Below are 14,833 nucleotides of genomic sequence, written 5' to 3' on the forward strand. Positions count from 1 at the left end.
TTAAATAGGGTTAATATCACGAAAAATTCAAAATTGGTATATCTATAACAAATTTATCAAAAATTAATTTTTTGATCACTAAAAATCCAAAACTGGTACATTTGTGACAAATTTACCTTCCGTTAGTTTCCGTTAAATTGGATTAATATCACAAAAAATTACAAACTGGCAAACGGAGAGTAAAACCCTAAATTGGTATCTTGTTAACTTCCATGTGTTTTTGTCCAAAAAAAAAAAACTTCCACGTGTCATTCAACTCTGTAATTTGACGATAAAATTTAACAGAGAGTAAATTTGTCACAAATGTGCCATTTTAGATTTTTTGGTGGTAAAAAAATTCTATTTGACATTTTTCGTGGTACTAACCTTTTTTAATATTTTTGCACGTTTCTGAGTCAAATATGAATTGGGCCTATGGAGCATCCGGCCCAATTCGGTCCAAGCCCAACCGAATTCCTCCCCAAACGACGTTCCTTCCTCCTCCTCCTTCTTCAACCAGCAAAACGAGATCGCCTCACCAGAATCCCTCTCTCTCTCTCTCTCTGCGTGTTGAAGATCAAAGGATGGAAATGCGAATTCGCAGCGCTCTTCTGCTCCTGTCAATCTCTTCCTCCCTCCTCCTCATCGCAAAGGTGCGTCGCCGTTCCGCATCCGTTCGTCGTCGCCGCCGCCGCCGGCGATTCGCTCGCGCGCGCGCGGGGACCGATGGCGTGTGTTTTTTCGTGCTCTTCTCGATTTGCCTGCCGTCGTATCGATCTACGCGCTCGCGTTGCTGATTAGATCGTTGATTTCGCCAGGCTGAATCCGGCGGTTCCGTTTTCTTCGTGGATAGCTCGAGTCGCCAGTATCTTCGCCATCGATCCCCTGACGATGCTTCTGAGGTAATCCAATGGTAGAGCGAGATGAAATTGCTTGCGAAGTAGGTCTAGCTGCCGCTGGGTTTCATCGATGTCGATTTCTTAGCTTGGTTGTGCTCGGAAATTCCGTAGTGTTTAAGCTTTTGTTCGGTTGCTGGGAGAAAAGGGGAAGTGGAATAGAACTATTGGCGTTCCGTCAAATTGATGAACTATCAATATCTGCTTGATCGGATTTATGTGCATAAGATTCTACTAGAGGTTGGAGGAACAAGTAAGTGAAATCGATAGCATGGAGGTCGAAGGAATTGTTCGAGATGAGTCATTGTTAAGTCAAAAGTGAACTGACCATATTGTTTATTTTTGAGCTTTATTTGCGGAACGATTTTGGGGTAGTAAGTTTCCTGTAACCCTCCCTCGTGCCATTGATCTGGATAGCGGTGACTCGTGATTTACCAGTAATTAGCGAGTCCGACATAATTCAGTTGCTGATCAGTTATCCATCCATAATTGTACTAAAATTGACAATTATCTAGCTTTATTTCTGGAATTGATTAGCTTTTGTGATATATACATGTTGGCATACATTTCTTTGACTCTACATATCCTACTCCTTTGGCAGTTCGAATCAGTGTCGCCATCTGAAGTTGGTGCTGCAGTGTCAGTACTACTTGGCTTGGCACCCCCTGTTTCGCTTTCAGCTACTGGTTCTTCCAAGGTTTATTCTCTGCTCATTCTCACAATATGATGATTTTAGCTTCTTTCTTGATGTCAATCTTTTCAATGAAATGTCTTTGACTAATTTTTGACACCTTCATAGTTGAATGAGGTTCTCATGCCGAATCCGTTCGATAGACCTCGTGCTGCTTTCGTCTTGGAGGTGACAGGAGTTGAAGGTCTGGTTGGCTGTCCGTTTTCCATGTAACCTGTAGTCTTGAGTGTTTTTTTGGCTATAACATGTCTGTTTCCTTTGTAGATCTTCTTCCCTTGTTCAAATCCAATCTATTTACAAATGCCTTCACGGACAAGGTTATTTCCGGGTCAGATAAAGCTGAAATTCGACTCCCAGGTACCCATTTCTTTTTTAGAATGGATAAGGGTACTTTTCCAAGCAATAAGAACAAAAAAAAAAAAAGAAGAAGAAAAGAATAAGGCCATCCTGCTAAGTACTCTTGGTTGTTTTTTGGATTATCATTTATTTACTTTACTGCAGAGGAAGAAGCATTGTTAGTTTCCCTTGACGAGTCCTCAGCATCTGATTTTGCATCTCTCAGCGATGATGAAATTGGCAAATTTGTAAGTTAGGAGTTAAGAATCCCTGTATTCGCTTTACTTTTCTTTTCTTTCTTTTTTTTGTTCTGCACTATTATGTTAACGAATGATTTAAACTCTGTATCTGTCTAGGCATCCTGGATGGGTGGATCTTATGTCACCGATATGTCAGAATCGTTAAAAGGGGAGTTGACTTTCCCTCTAGGAAACGGCGCGAAGATGAGTCTTCATATGTCAAAGGTTTTTTTACAGAATCCAAATATTTAAAATTGCCTCTATTTCTAAATATTGCTTTATAAGTCGCATTCCTTACAATACCTGTCATCTATCGTCTTAAATCACTTTTTTTTGGTGAGTTATGGTTTTGCGCTAGAATCTGCTCTCTAATCTGCAAGGGTTACATTCTTTCTTTTCCTGCAGGAAGCACATAGGAAATACATAGCTAGTCTTATGTCTCTTGTTCATGGTGTAAGAAGGGCCATTGATATGCATGAAGATTTTTCACAAGGCACAAGAAGACCTGCCGAGTTGATCAAAGGCTGTTTCGACGGTATTAAGGTAATAATTTACTTCTGATATGTCTTCTCTCTTTGAGATTATTTGCGAGACAATGTTTGTAAAAGCCAAGAAGCCTGCTAATAATGAGGGTGCATTGCTTCATAGTGGAAGCTAGTTCTTACTTGACGTGTGGTATTACGTCAAAAATGGAGTTAGTGATGCACTTAGATATGCTGAAAGTGAATGTCAGTGGAGAACTTGGCTTTGTTAAGACTCATTTTTTGAGGGGAGGCTCCTCATTCCTAGATATATGTTTTTTTTAAGTGACTTATGAACTGATGTTTTGTAACACGTATAATATCCAAACATTAAATTTGAAGTTAGCCATTGGGTAACTTGTTTTAGGATTGTGATACTGTTCTTGAACTGCACTCTTATTGATGCAATGAAGCACAATTCTTTTTAAGCATCTACAGTTTTGCTACTGATCTGGCAGTATTTGGTTCTCATGAGACTGGCTGGCTGTTATTTTAGAGCATGGTATAAGGTGATATTCCTCCGGTTATAATCATGCGAAAGTGTGATTTCTTTAGATACTTTTTACCGGGTGTTCCCTGTTCATATGTTGGTTATTATAATAATGATGTAAGAATGTTTCGTTTTGGTTTAGGGATCAGTGTATTGAAAGCCCTAAAACTTGTCACAAAAGTGCTATTGAGTCTTATAACTTTCAAAAAATGCAATTAAGTCGTAAAACTTGTCACAAAAGTGCAATTGAGTCCTAAAATTCTGAAAAATTTCAATTAAGTCTTAAAATTTATCAAATTGGTCCAATCATATCCTTTCGTTTATTACACTTTTTGAAAGTTTTAAGGCTTAATTGCACTTTTGTGACAAGTTTTAGGACTTGATTGCACTTTTTGAAAATTTTGGGATTCGATTGCACTTTCGTGACAAGTTTTAGGACTTCCAGTGCACTTATCCCTTTGGTTTAAGATGGTGCTTTGTCCGGGATTAATAAAAGATTGATTTCCTGTCATCATCATCATTTATAAGGTGTAATTTGGGTTTGCCACTGAGTATGCTTTAGAGTATGTACGAAGAAAGGTCTGTTAAACATTTCTGCTGTTCTATTATCATGCTTATGATGTGGCAATGTAACTTCATGCCTAAGAATGCCTGCTTGTGTATTTCTGTACTTACTATATTTGGGCCTAGGCTTTTGAGGAATGATGGAGTGACTGAGTCATCTCCCTCCAATCTCTCTCTCTCTTTCTTTCACACACACGCGCACGTGCACTTCAGAAATAAGCCCGAAGAATGGGAAATGAAGCTGTCCACCATGAAGTAATGCGTCTGATGTTTATTCTTGTAATTAGCGTCTCACGGGTTTTTCGCCCTTGTTGGTGCAGGTCTTAAAAGAGGAGCATGAAACTGAAGGTGTTGCTGAACAAGGATTACTTGTATTGCTTGCTACCTTGTCCAAGTCATATAATCTTTTGCAGGAAGCATACAAAGGTCAGTTTTGCTTACCTATAAAATTTACTTGGTGACTCTAGTCTCCAACAATTTGGTGATAACAAGTCAAGTGATGAGAAACTTCATGTAAGCAAGCAGTCTACTCAGATGCTAGCATATTTCTCTGTCTGAAACAATGTTACTGGCGTCTCTGTACGCCTTTGAAAACCTCAATCCTGGATCATCATTGATTTTGGGTACATAGATGGCCAAAATTGGCGTATGGACCAAGTCCACCATGTATTCTTGATTAAAAAAATATCAACACGAACATAGTCTAGGTTTGTCTAAACGAAAACCTTCTGCGATTCAAACATAATTTAGGCTTTTGTAATCATTGAAGACAAGTTGAATTGCTAATGCTATTAGTTGATTTGATTAAAAGTAGTCATTGTTGTGGTGTTTTGAACAAAAACAGCTTAAATGAACTACCGTGACCTGACTTAGTGAACTAGCTAAGCCTACCCTAATGCATCACTTCACAACAAGTGGTGTATCCACTTCCTGTACAGTGACCCCCAAGCATACATGATCTAGTTAGTTAACTATGGCCCAAAATGAATTTTCCTTTTCTGAAAAACGACGATAATGAAGTGATACTTCAAACTTGCTATTAATCTTGAGTAGGCACTCATTCATTCTCATCTTACTTTCCCACCTGGAGTGACTTTTAGTTTTTAACTTATTTATCTCAAATCTTGTGGCTCATGCACTTTTACATTTATTTAACAAGAAACACTTTAAAACCTTTCAAAACGTATTAATATAGATATGTAGAGATTTTTATATCATGTTTTCAGTATATTTTAAAGATTGAATAAGATTTTACGTTTTTTTGACCCAAAAAGTTAAAATAAGATTTTACGTTTTGACAGTCAATAAGTTTCTTTTATCTAGAAAAAGTGCAAACAAGCGGGCAATTATGGAATTTCCACATTCCATATTGGCAATAGTGATTCTGACATGCATGACTGTGTTTGCTTACGCACGCTGGTGATGGGTTGAGCAGCCGATGTTATGTAAATGTTTTTCAAATTTTGGTTCATAAATACCCAATGCATACTGCCATGGACAGGTCAAATTGTTGGAGTAATACTTTTGGGCAATGCGGCCTCTTCCCAGTCAGATTCTTTGGTAGATGTGACTTTTACTTCTCGGTCATCAGTGCGATGGTTGGCAGAAACTGAAGCCTTGGCAAATGCAACTGAAGCTGGAGTGGTGTTAGTTAGACTGACTCTTGCCTGGGTGACTGGGCTTATTCTTCTTATTTCCACTCTCTTGGGGGTAAGATTCATCATTTTGAAGTTCAGTACTTTTCATTGCAAGAAAGCAACATTATTTTTTTTTTTTTTGTGGAGGCCCGTTCAACACTCTCCTTTGTGATACTGTGCAGATCTATCTCCTTCTGAACATGCCTCTAACAAGGGACACCCTCCTGTATTCGAATGTCAAGCTTGACTAAGCAAATGAGCAGTAGAGACAGTCATGGATATTTCCGACTTGGAGAAGATTAGCTTATTAAATCTGCCAAGGACAGGCCTGTTTATGTGGGCCATGCAATCTCGGTCCGATCATGTTGTATTGGGAACCCCTTTCTCATCGTAGTCGTTAATATCCCATATTGAAGGGGGTTCCTTATTTCTCCTAGTCCTGAGTGGACATTCTGTAGCTAATGGGGCTTTTCTTTTTGGACCCAGAAGGTTTAGGGATTACCTTAAAGTCATGAGAAAAGCAATTATTGTTCATGTGTTCGTTGTCTGTGTTGTATATGATCGTCGTTTGACATTGCGTGCTCTTCAATACCCATTATGTGAATTTGATGCTGACTGAAGTAATCTGGGCTTGGCCGTTCTGTAATTCTTCTTTTCGTCGTACCTCTGATTTTTCTCCGAAACTACATCTCTGCAAGGAGTTCTGCTTTTATGTGGGACACGATCTGATCTAACGAGCAGTAATGTGTAGTCTATTATGCTTGCAAATTATGGGTAGTTTGCCGTGGACACAAAAAATGCACCGACGAGCCATACAATGCAAGGAATCGTGCATCGTACCAGTCCTGTCCTGTAGTATGTTGCTCCGAGAATACGACCTTTGATGCTTTTGTATGGAACAGCCCCATCGACCTTAAGCCTCTCGCTCGGTGACGGGGCTCAATTTGGAGCTACTGTTCTACTGAACTTCCCAGCAGGCATTGAAGGACATGCAATAAGATTTACATGCTGAAATGGTGGATGTGGGAATTTGGTGCCGAAACATGACGTCTGTGTTCAAGCAAATGACACCTCTTAACAACACACTTTTGACAGGAGGAACGTACAGATTACAGCCGCATATGATACCAAAGCATGCGAACCATCACTCAACAATTGTAGCAAATTGGGAGTCCCAGAAGCATTTCTGAAATTAATAACCGTTGCGGTTGGAGCATACATGACCTCGGAGATCGTGTTGAGGGCTTGGAGACAGCATCATGTCGTCGCATTCATAAGATTTTCCTATGAGGCAAAGCGCTTCACACGGATTTCTCATGTACAGACCTTAAGCTTCGGTATCTGGAGCCTGGAAAACTCTGTATTCAGGAATGCTTTGGCTCAGGAGGAGGCTAACAAAAGTTTCTATTTTCATCCGAACATGCATACTTTTGTCTCGGGTTGTTTAACGCGAGTTTGCCTGTTATATAGAACCTATCCGTGACCACCATATTCAGGAGATTGGGCATATTACTCTTTGTAGGGGTGAGCAAGATGGCCAGACAGGACCGGGAACCACCTGGACCAGACCGGACCAGCCAGTTTAGTCCGGTTCCCGGGAGTGTCGGTCCGATTCTCAGTTCCTTAAAGTGGAACCGGTGTCCAGGCGGTCCGGTTCCCGGTTCCAAGGGAGGAACCGGACTGCCTGGACCGATTGTTTTTATTTATTTATTTTATATTTTAAATGTCACATTGCCAAAGTCATTGGGGGTTTAACAGCGGCAACGATTTGCAGGCGAGGGGTTTGGCGTTGCTGTGGGTAGTCCAAACGTGGTCGTATTGCTTTGGCACGACGAAGATTACCCCTTCGCGGAGAGGATTCACCTTCAACGAGTTAGCCTCGAACCTGCAAAAGGAAGAAAAGTTACTGGGCTTTTCTTTTCGGCGTTTCCATTAGTGAAACTGAAACATACGAACTCTCTTTGTTGAGAATAGGAGAGAAGAAAGCCCCATGTCAGTCCAAGTCGTTCTTTGAATGCGAGAATTGCAGTAGTTGAGGCCTTCTCTGTGCACGTTTTCCTTCGTCAATGTTCTGAGTCTTCCCGTGAGCGCCTTCTTCGTGTAGTAATCCTTCAGAGATACCAGCACAAACCTCCCTGCAATGTTCTGAGTCTTCCCGTGTGTGCCTTCTTCGTGTAGTGATCCTTCAGAGAAACCAGCACAAACCTCCCTGCCTCCTTCTCGACTGGTTCCATTGGACCACCTGGGGACCGGACTGGACCAGTTGGTCCGGTCTGGTCCTGTTCCAGGTACCTCCGGTCCGGTCCACGGTTCCGAAAATTGGGAACCGGTCCCTCCGGTCTGGTTCCCGGTTCCGGGGTGAGACCAGACCGGATCGGGAACCAATCACCCCTAACTCTTTGGCAAGGAATGCTGTGTACATATGAATGCTCTGCACATTTGGTTTCAATTTCATGTACTAATCCTAGTATCCCAAACATATTCTTACTTAAAGAATTTCCCATTTTAGCGCACTTTAGGGTTTATTTGGTAATATTTCAATTTCTTCGTTTTCCTATTCCTTTGTTCTTCGGAACAGAAAAAGAACATAAATTTGTTTGTATACATTAGTCAATTTTTTTATTCCCCGGAATATATCAGTGGCTAGGGAATTTGGAACAAAAACAAGAAGTAAAAAAGAATATACTTTTTTATTCCTGGAAATAAAAAGAGAAACAAGGCCATTTTAGGGAAACAAGACTTAAGCCTTAAGCTCTAAGCCCTAAACTCTAAAGCCTACACCCTACCCCATTAACCCTAAACCCTAGACATTATGCCCCACTCTAGATCTTTAACCCTACATCCTAAACCCTAAACCTTACAATCTACACCCTAAAGCTCAAAAGGTTTATGTATATGTTTATTGTAATGCCCAAAGATTTACTGTCAACCTCATCAGTGTGAGTTATAAACTAATGGAACTCTCTGCTGCCATTTCCAGTCATCCTCTTTGGTCGATAAATTATTCTTAGTGCTTTGGTCAAACACTTCTTAAACAAAATGAGAGCCCTCATGCAACTTCAGGCGTTATGATCTTCTCAAGCACGCTGGACTAAGAGATGGTACCGAGCTGTCAACGAACCCTTGCACTACGATTCGTCGACCCCATGGCGGACTTTACTCATATAAAAGTTTTAATGCTAGTAAGTCCAGGATTATGATTTACCTCATCTCCCTCTTAATTTCTAGCGCAAAAGAAAAGACCAAAATGTATGTCCACAGCAATTAGAAGGACTAGAAATACTGCTTAATTCTAGATTTTATAAAAAGCATAGGCAATTAACTGTTTCAAATACAACCTGGGGCACTAAAAAAACATGAGTTAATACCACAAAAAATCCTAAACTGGTATACCTGTGACAAATTTATCATCCGTTAGTTTCTCTAAGATTTTATTGTCAAATTGCCGAGTTAAATGACACGTGGCAGCTGATGGGTGTACCAGTTTGGGGTTTTTGGTGGTAAAAAAATTAGTTTGGGGTAAAATTGTCACAGATATATCAGTTTAAGGTTTTTGTGGTCAAAAAATTGGTTTGGGGTAAATTTGTCACAGGTGTACAAGTTTGGGTATTTCGTGATATTAACCCAAAAAATTAATGGAAGTTGTCCAAAAAATCCTAAATATATTCAACGGCAGTCAATTCAGTCATAAATCTTTTAATTTTACTAATTTAGTCATAAACCTTTTGACAATTTACCAATTTAGCCCTAAACCTTTTGACGATTTGTCACTTTAGTCCTGTAAGTAAAATTTGGCAAAAAATCGCAGATGTGGATAATTTTTACAAATTTTTTTAATTTTTTGAAATTTTTCTTCTTTTTTTTTTTTCCTTTTTTTATTTTTATTTTCCCTTTTTCCCTTCGCCCTCCATCGTCGTGCCTCATCACTGGCCACCGGCGAGGGTTGCCTGACGCTGGTGAGAGCGACCCTCATTGGCCCATGTTTGTGGCCGGTCGCTGGCCATTGTTGAGGCCCAACAATCGGCAGAGGAAGAAAGAAAAAAACAGAAAGAAAGAAAAAAAGTTCTCAATTTTTTTTTAAATTGCAAAAAATGTCCATGTCAGCGTCGGTTATTCCACGTATCATGGCCATAATCTACGTTAGCGATTTCTAACCAAAATTAGCTGGAAAATTGATAAATTGTCAAAAGATTTATAAATAAATCGTTAAAATGTTTAAGATTAAATTAATACAATTGAAAGGTTTATGATTAAGTTGACTGCCATATAATAGATTTAAAACTTTTTAGACAATTTTTCCCACAAAATTAGGACCCTGACTTGACTTACCACGTGATCAAGTTAAGACAATATCGCACATGTACTTGATTATTACAAACACAATATAATTCTTCCAAAGACACCCGACGCTACATTTTGTAGGTGGATGTTATTCGAATCGCTCGAATTTTGTTGTCTTCAGAGAGGAACTCCTTGTACCAGGTTGCTGACCCATTTGGGTGTTCTCTGCAGTGTTTGGAAGTCATAATGCAGCCCAAATCGTATCATATATCCGTGTAGCCATTCGAAGTTGTCTAGCTGTGACCATATGAAATATCTCCTCACATCGGGCAAATTGTTAAAAAAGTATTAAATTTATTAAACTTTTGCTAATTTAGTCTTAAACCTTTTAATTGTGTCAATTGAGTTCTAAACTTTTTTACGTTTTGCCAATTGAGTCCATCCGACCAATCTTGGCTGGAAATCGTTGGCATGAATGCTAGCTGTCTTACGTGGCACGGCCGACGCTGACGTGGAGAATTTTTAATATTTTTTTTATTAATTTTTGATTTTTTTCTTTTCTTTTCCTTCTTTACTTTTTTTTTTAATTGTGGCCGGCGAGGGTCGCCGGGCCCTCACTTAGATCCGGGCGAGGCCATCGCGGCTGCAAGTGAGGTCAGTCTCGCATAGATCTAGGCAGGGTAGCCTCGCCCGCGGCCGCGATGTCATCGTACGGCTCGAACTATGGAGCAGCAATCACTATCCCAATCATTCCTCCTTGCTTTTCCTGATTATGAATCTTTGTTGAGGTTCAATAATTACATAACATATGTTTGTGACCGTTGCAAAAAACGAAAACGAAAACGAAAACGAAAACGTATGTATAAAAAGAGTGTCAAAAGTAAGATTTGTATTGAAGGTATGAAATTATGAATTGAGCTTCTTGGCCTTGATGTATGAGAACCTCAGTGATGAAAACCTTCATCGTGTTCATTCTTATGGTTTTTGAAGCATCAAAGAGATAAAGTGATGATGTCACTTTCATAGCTAAAAAAGCAATTGGTTCATTTCTGTTCTTTCTTGTTCTTTTATACTAACTCGCTTGAACACAACGTGGCGATAGTAATTTAGGTAATAGAGCCAGCTAATTCATAAAAAAGAATCAAATTCGTAGCTCTTCAACTTACCTGGTAATTAAAAAAAAAAAAAACTTACCTGGTAATACTTCTGGTAAATTTCAGAGGCTCCGGCATGGAACACCAGATTGTGAATCGCAGTGTAGGGTTCGAGAGTGGAGTTGCCGAATGAGCGATTGCCAAACCGGTAGGAGCACCGGTCGGGTGGGCAAGTCCCTGAGATGTAACCTTGATAGATGAACACGTTAGGCTCGTTGAATGTGGTCCGATACGTCACTCTATGAAAGCTTCGAAACAGACTTGTGCAAAGTAGCCGAATTCCAGCCTAGAAACAATTTCAAAACACAAAGTAAAATCCCGAGATTTGATTGGATCGTCATATTGATGAAGATTAGAAACGATGGTGGTGACAATTTTGCTTACTGTATTTCGGAACTCAACCACGAGCCATACCGGTCTTCTAGCAGTCGAGGAAAGTCGAAATGGTTCAATGTCACCAATGGCTTTGTACCTGTCAAATGAACATATTACAAAAGCTTAGAATGGGTAATTCATCTTCTTCCTAAAGTAATGACTGTGTACGAATGGTTAAATTGATTTATTGAAAAAGCATAAAGGAAAGAATCCACTCCTAGAGAGTAGTGACAGATTTGTGCATTTTGCTTTTACCTCCGACCAAAAGGGCATCGTTGAGATTGTTGTGGAACTCAATGCCTTCTGAATTGACCTCCCCAAATCTTCCTTCTAAAGTTAAATTTGAAACAGAATACGAGCAACTGCATGGCATTAAACTGATCAGAACAGAGCAACCATTACATACTAGGAAGAACTCAATAAAATTACATACTAGGAAGAACTCTAGACCAAGATATGGAAAATCTGTATGCATCCACCCCGAGATTATGCATCAACTCTATATTTTCCTGTTGCACATTGATATATCTCCACGAGATTAAGAAAAAATTTAAGCTTTGGTTAGAGGAAAGTAATCTTTCTGTGAGTACCCAAATCAAATTTAGTAAATGGGTACAGATAATTATCAAAGCTTCCAAGCTTGCAAGTCCTAAAAGCTAACTTACAATTTCAATCAGCCCAATTTAGTGTCAAAGTTGGAAGGTCAACAACTCTCCTATGACATTCTGGGCTGTTGATGAGTGTTCAACGAGAGCATAGAGAAAGTCAAGTATCATAAAGGAATTACAGTGATCATTCGTCGCGTCAGCGTTGCTTCCATCTTTTATTTTGCCTGATCCAAGGCAAGTCCATCCAATATCAATATTTATATATTGTAAAATATATTGCCAAAATATAAAAAGAAAAAACCTTTTCCATGAAAACACGAGTCTTTCCTTGTTAGGCACTCACATCAGACGAAACTTTTCAAACAAATATATACTGGGATTTTTTTTGCTTTTTGATATTTATTAAGGTACGGCAACTTGTGCATACATTGAATTAGTTCACAATGTGATGTTACGAACTTTCGATAGATACAAGTGGCATATATTCAAGCCGATAATAAGAGTTCATCGCATTACTTAAAAAAAAAAACGGTTTTTGTTACCCCAATTTTGTTACATCATACAATGTTTCCTCATATATGGACTAAACCAATTTTTATTATCTGGTCATTGACGATCTCTTGTATCAAACTATTGGTCAACCAATGATTGCTCAATGAAAATTACAAAGGAGGACTTTAGCAACAACCAACAAAAAAAAATTATAATTGACAGTCCACATAAAAAATGCAACATTCGCTACACATATTTCCCAATTTGTACGACAGATTCCGACCAGCCTTAAGGAGTGATGATTGGTAGCAGCTAGACATGACCAAACGGGCGGGTCGGGTTTGGGTCCGTCATAAATGGTCTGACCCAATTTGACCTGTTTATGACCAATTTATCACAATACAAATTTCTTGGCCCATACCCAACCTGACCCATTTAACCAAATCTAGGAAAGCTTATTTTTTTTTATGATTTTTAAAAAAAAATGTATTGCTAAAAAACTTTCATGAAATACAAATCTAGTGTACAATATATATATTTTAAAAAAATTGAGGCTGTTTGTTTCATGGAAAATGTGACATTTTTGGAAAATGTTTTTTAGGAAGACAATATTTTCTAATATTTGGCCGAAACTTGAAAATGAATTGAAAAATATTTTTCACCGTTTAGTATAAAAAATATAATTTGATTTTCCTTTTTGCACTCATTTTAATAATTTTAATTTTTTAAAAAAAATCATATTTTTATTATTTTTATTTTCTTCTTTTCTTTTCCTTTTTTTTTTCTTCTTTCTCCGTTAGTGGCCAGCCATAGGCGAGAGATGAGCTTGCAGATCTTGTGAGGACCAGGCCAGTGCTAGAGATTGGTGAGCTCGAGTCTCGCCAGATTGGCGAGGGTTGAAGCTTGCTAGAGGCTAGCGACGCCATGGCCGGCCATCGGTGGAGGAAGAAGAAAAAGAAAAAGAAAGTAAAGAAAAAAAGGAAAAGAGAAAAAGAAAATAAAAAAAGAAAAAAAAGAAAAGATAGAAATAAAAAATTATAAAAGAACTCAGAAAATTTAAAAAATAAAAATCAGAAAATTAAATATAATTAAAAATAAAATGTTTATGATTCACTTAGGTAACCCATTTATGACCCATTTAATATTTATTTAAGACCCATTATGTTAATAGGCAACTCATTTATAACCAATTTAAGTTTATTTTTAAAACTAAAGCTAACCCATTTATGACCCACAATCATTAAATATGAGTTAATATATGGGTTCTTGACCCATTTTGCCACCTCTAACGAGAACTTTTAAATATATTTGAAGACGAAGCATCTCCGAAATAAATTATCATTGCAGTACAGATTGTACGTGACCTAGAGATCGAGTTGGGGAACTGGAGAAGCATCAGTTGCAAGATTTTCCTTTGAGGCAAAGCATTTCACACACATTTCCATGTGCAGACCGTAAGTTTCAGCATCTAAAGCCTGGAAAATTCTGTATTGAGGAATGCTTTGACTCAAGAGGAGGCTAACAAAAGTTCTATGTTCATCCAAACATGCATACCAGGCCGCGGTAATTATGATTGCTCTACAAATTTATTTACAAAATAACGTGGCGCATTGGAATTAAGCAAGCTATATTTAAGCGCCTAACAATAATTTCACCCTTCATTTTGCAAACCAATTTCTTATTCTGATCCTAGTATCTCATTAATAGCAGCACTGTAGTTAACTGGAGTTCTTTCGAAGGCGTAGACACCTATATACCCCGGAAAGACGGCCGAAGCAGCTGGAAAATCATTTGCTGTGCTTTGGTCGAGCACATCTTCATATAAATTGAGAGCCCTAATGCGACTTCAGCCGTTATGATTTTCTTGAGCATATTGGACTAAGTGATTGGTCATCTGTGAATAGTGAGTTATCATCAAACACTTATATTACGATCCGTCGACCCGATTGGGGCACTTCACTCATATCAAACTTTTTTTGCTAGTTCAAATATTTTAATGCAACATGCATGTTCGCAGCAGTCGGAAGGATTAGAAATGCAGCTTAATTCCAGATTTATAGATGTAAATGACCCATTGTGTTTTAAAGCATCTGCAATTAACTGTTTCAAATACTGCCTGGAAACTAAAAAATTCCACGATAGATATTTTTTGTTAGACATCGTTGAAAGATATGATATATCTCTAACAGTTTTAGACACCCCCGATGCTACATTTTGTAGGTGGATGTTTTCCCATTCGCTCGAATTTTGTTGTCTCCAGAGAGGAACTCCTTGTACCAAGTCGCTGACCATTTGGGTGTCCTCTGCTGTGTTTGGAAGTCCACATAATGCAGCCCAAATCGTATTAAATACCCGTGTAGCCATTCGAAGTTGTCCAGCAGAGACCATATGAAGTATCCCCTCACATCTGCTCCTTTTCTGAAATAATAAGAATCGAAAATTTCATCGGGAACAAAAATGGTAACTATATAGACTCGGTTCCATATATGATGTGATGGACATAGACTGATTCGATACTAGGAAAATTGACATTCTCTAATCAAACAAAGAAAGAAAAAGACTGCAAAATC

The 14,833-nt window shown here is 38.6% G+C and overlaps 2 protein-coding genes across 2 annotated transcripts in view; one reads left to right on the forward strand and one right to left on the reverse strand.

Annotated features, from left to right (window-relative positions):
- The first annotated feature begins 478 nt into the window (after positions 1-478).
- On the forward strand, positions 479-5,999 carry LOC115681106 (uncharacterized). Its single transcript, XM_030604947.2, has 11 exons — positions 479-632; positions 798-881; positions 1,477-1,572; positions 1,675-1,750; positions 1,831-1,923; positions 2,068-2,150; positions 2,259-2,366; positions 2,547-2,684; positions 4,037-4,142; positions 5,218-5,426; positions 5,536-5,999. The coding sequence occupies exons 1-11, from the start codon at positions 564-566 to the stop codon at positions 5,602-5,604; spliced, it is 1,131 nt and encodes a 376-aa protein (XP_030460807.1). The 5' UTR covers positions 479-563; the 3' UTR covers positions 5,605-5,999.
- An 8,326-nt stretch (positions 6,000-14,325) lies between these two features.
- Positions 14,326-14,833, reverse strand: part of LOC130138225 (beta-glucosidase 18-like) — a 1,560-nt gene continuing 1,052 nt past the window's right edge. The window contains exon 4 of the mRNA XM_056311657.1: positions 14,326-14,681. Coding sequence (XP_056167632.1) covers positions 14,471-14,681 — 211 coding nt within the window. The 3' untranslated portion in view covers positions 14,326-14,470. The remainder of the gene's footprint in view (positions 14,682-14,833) is intronic.

The sequence above is a fragment of the Syzygium oleosum genome, unplaced genomic scaffold (genome assembly GCF_021117445.2).
Source record: "Syzygium oleosum isolate NSW1041296 unplaced genomic scaffold, Sole_v2.1 Sole_v2.01, whole genome shotgun sequence".
Classification (NCBI taxonomy): domain Eukaryota; kingdom Viridiplantae; phylum Streptophyta; class Magnoliopsida; order Myrtales; family Myrtaceae; genus Syzygium; species Syzygium oleosum.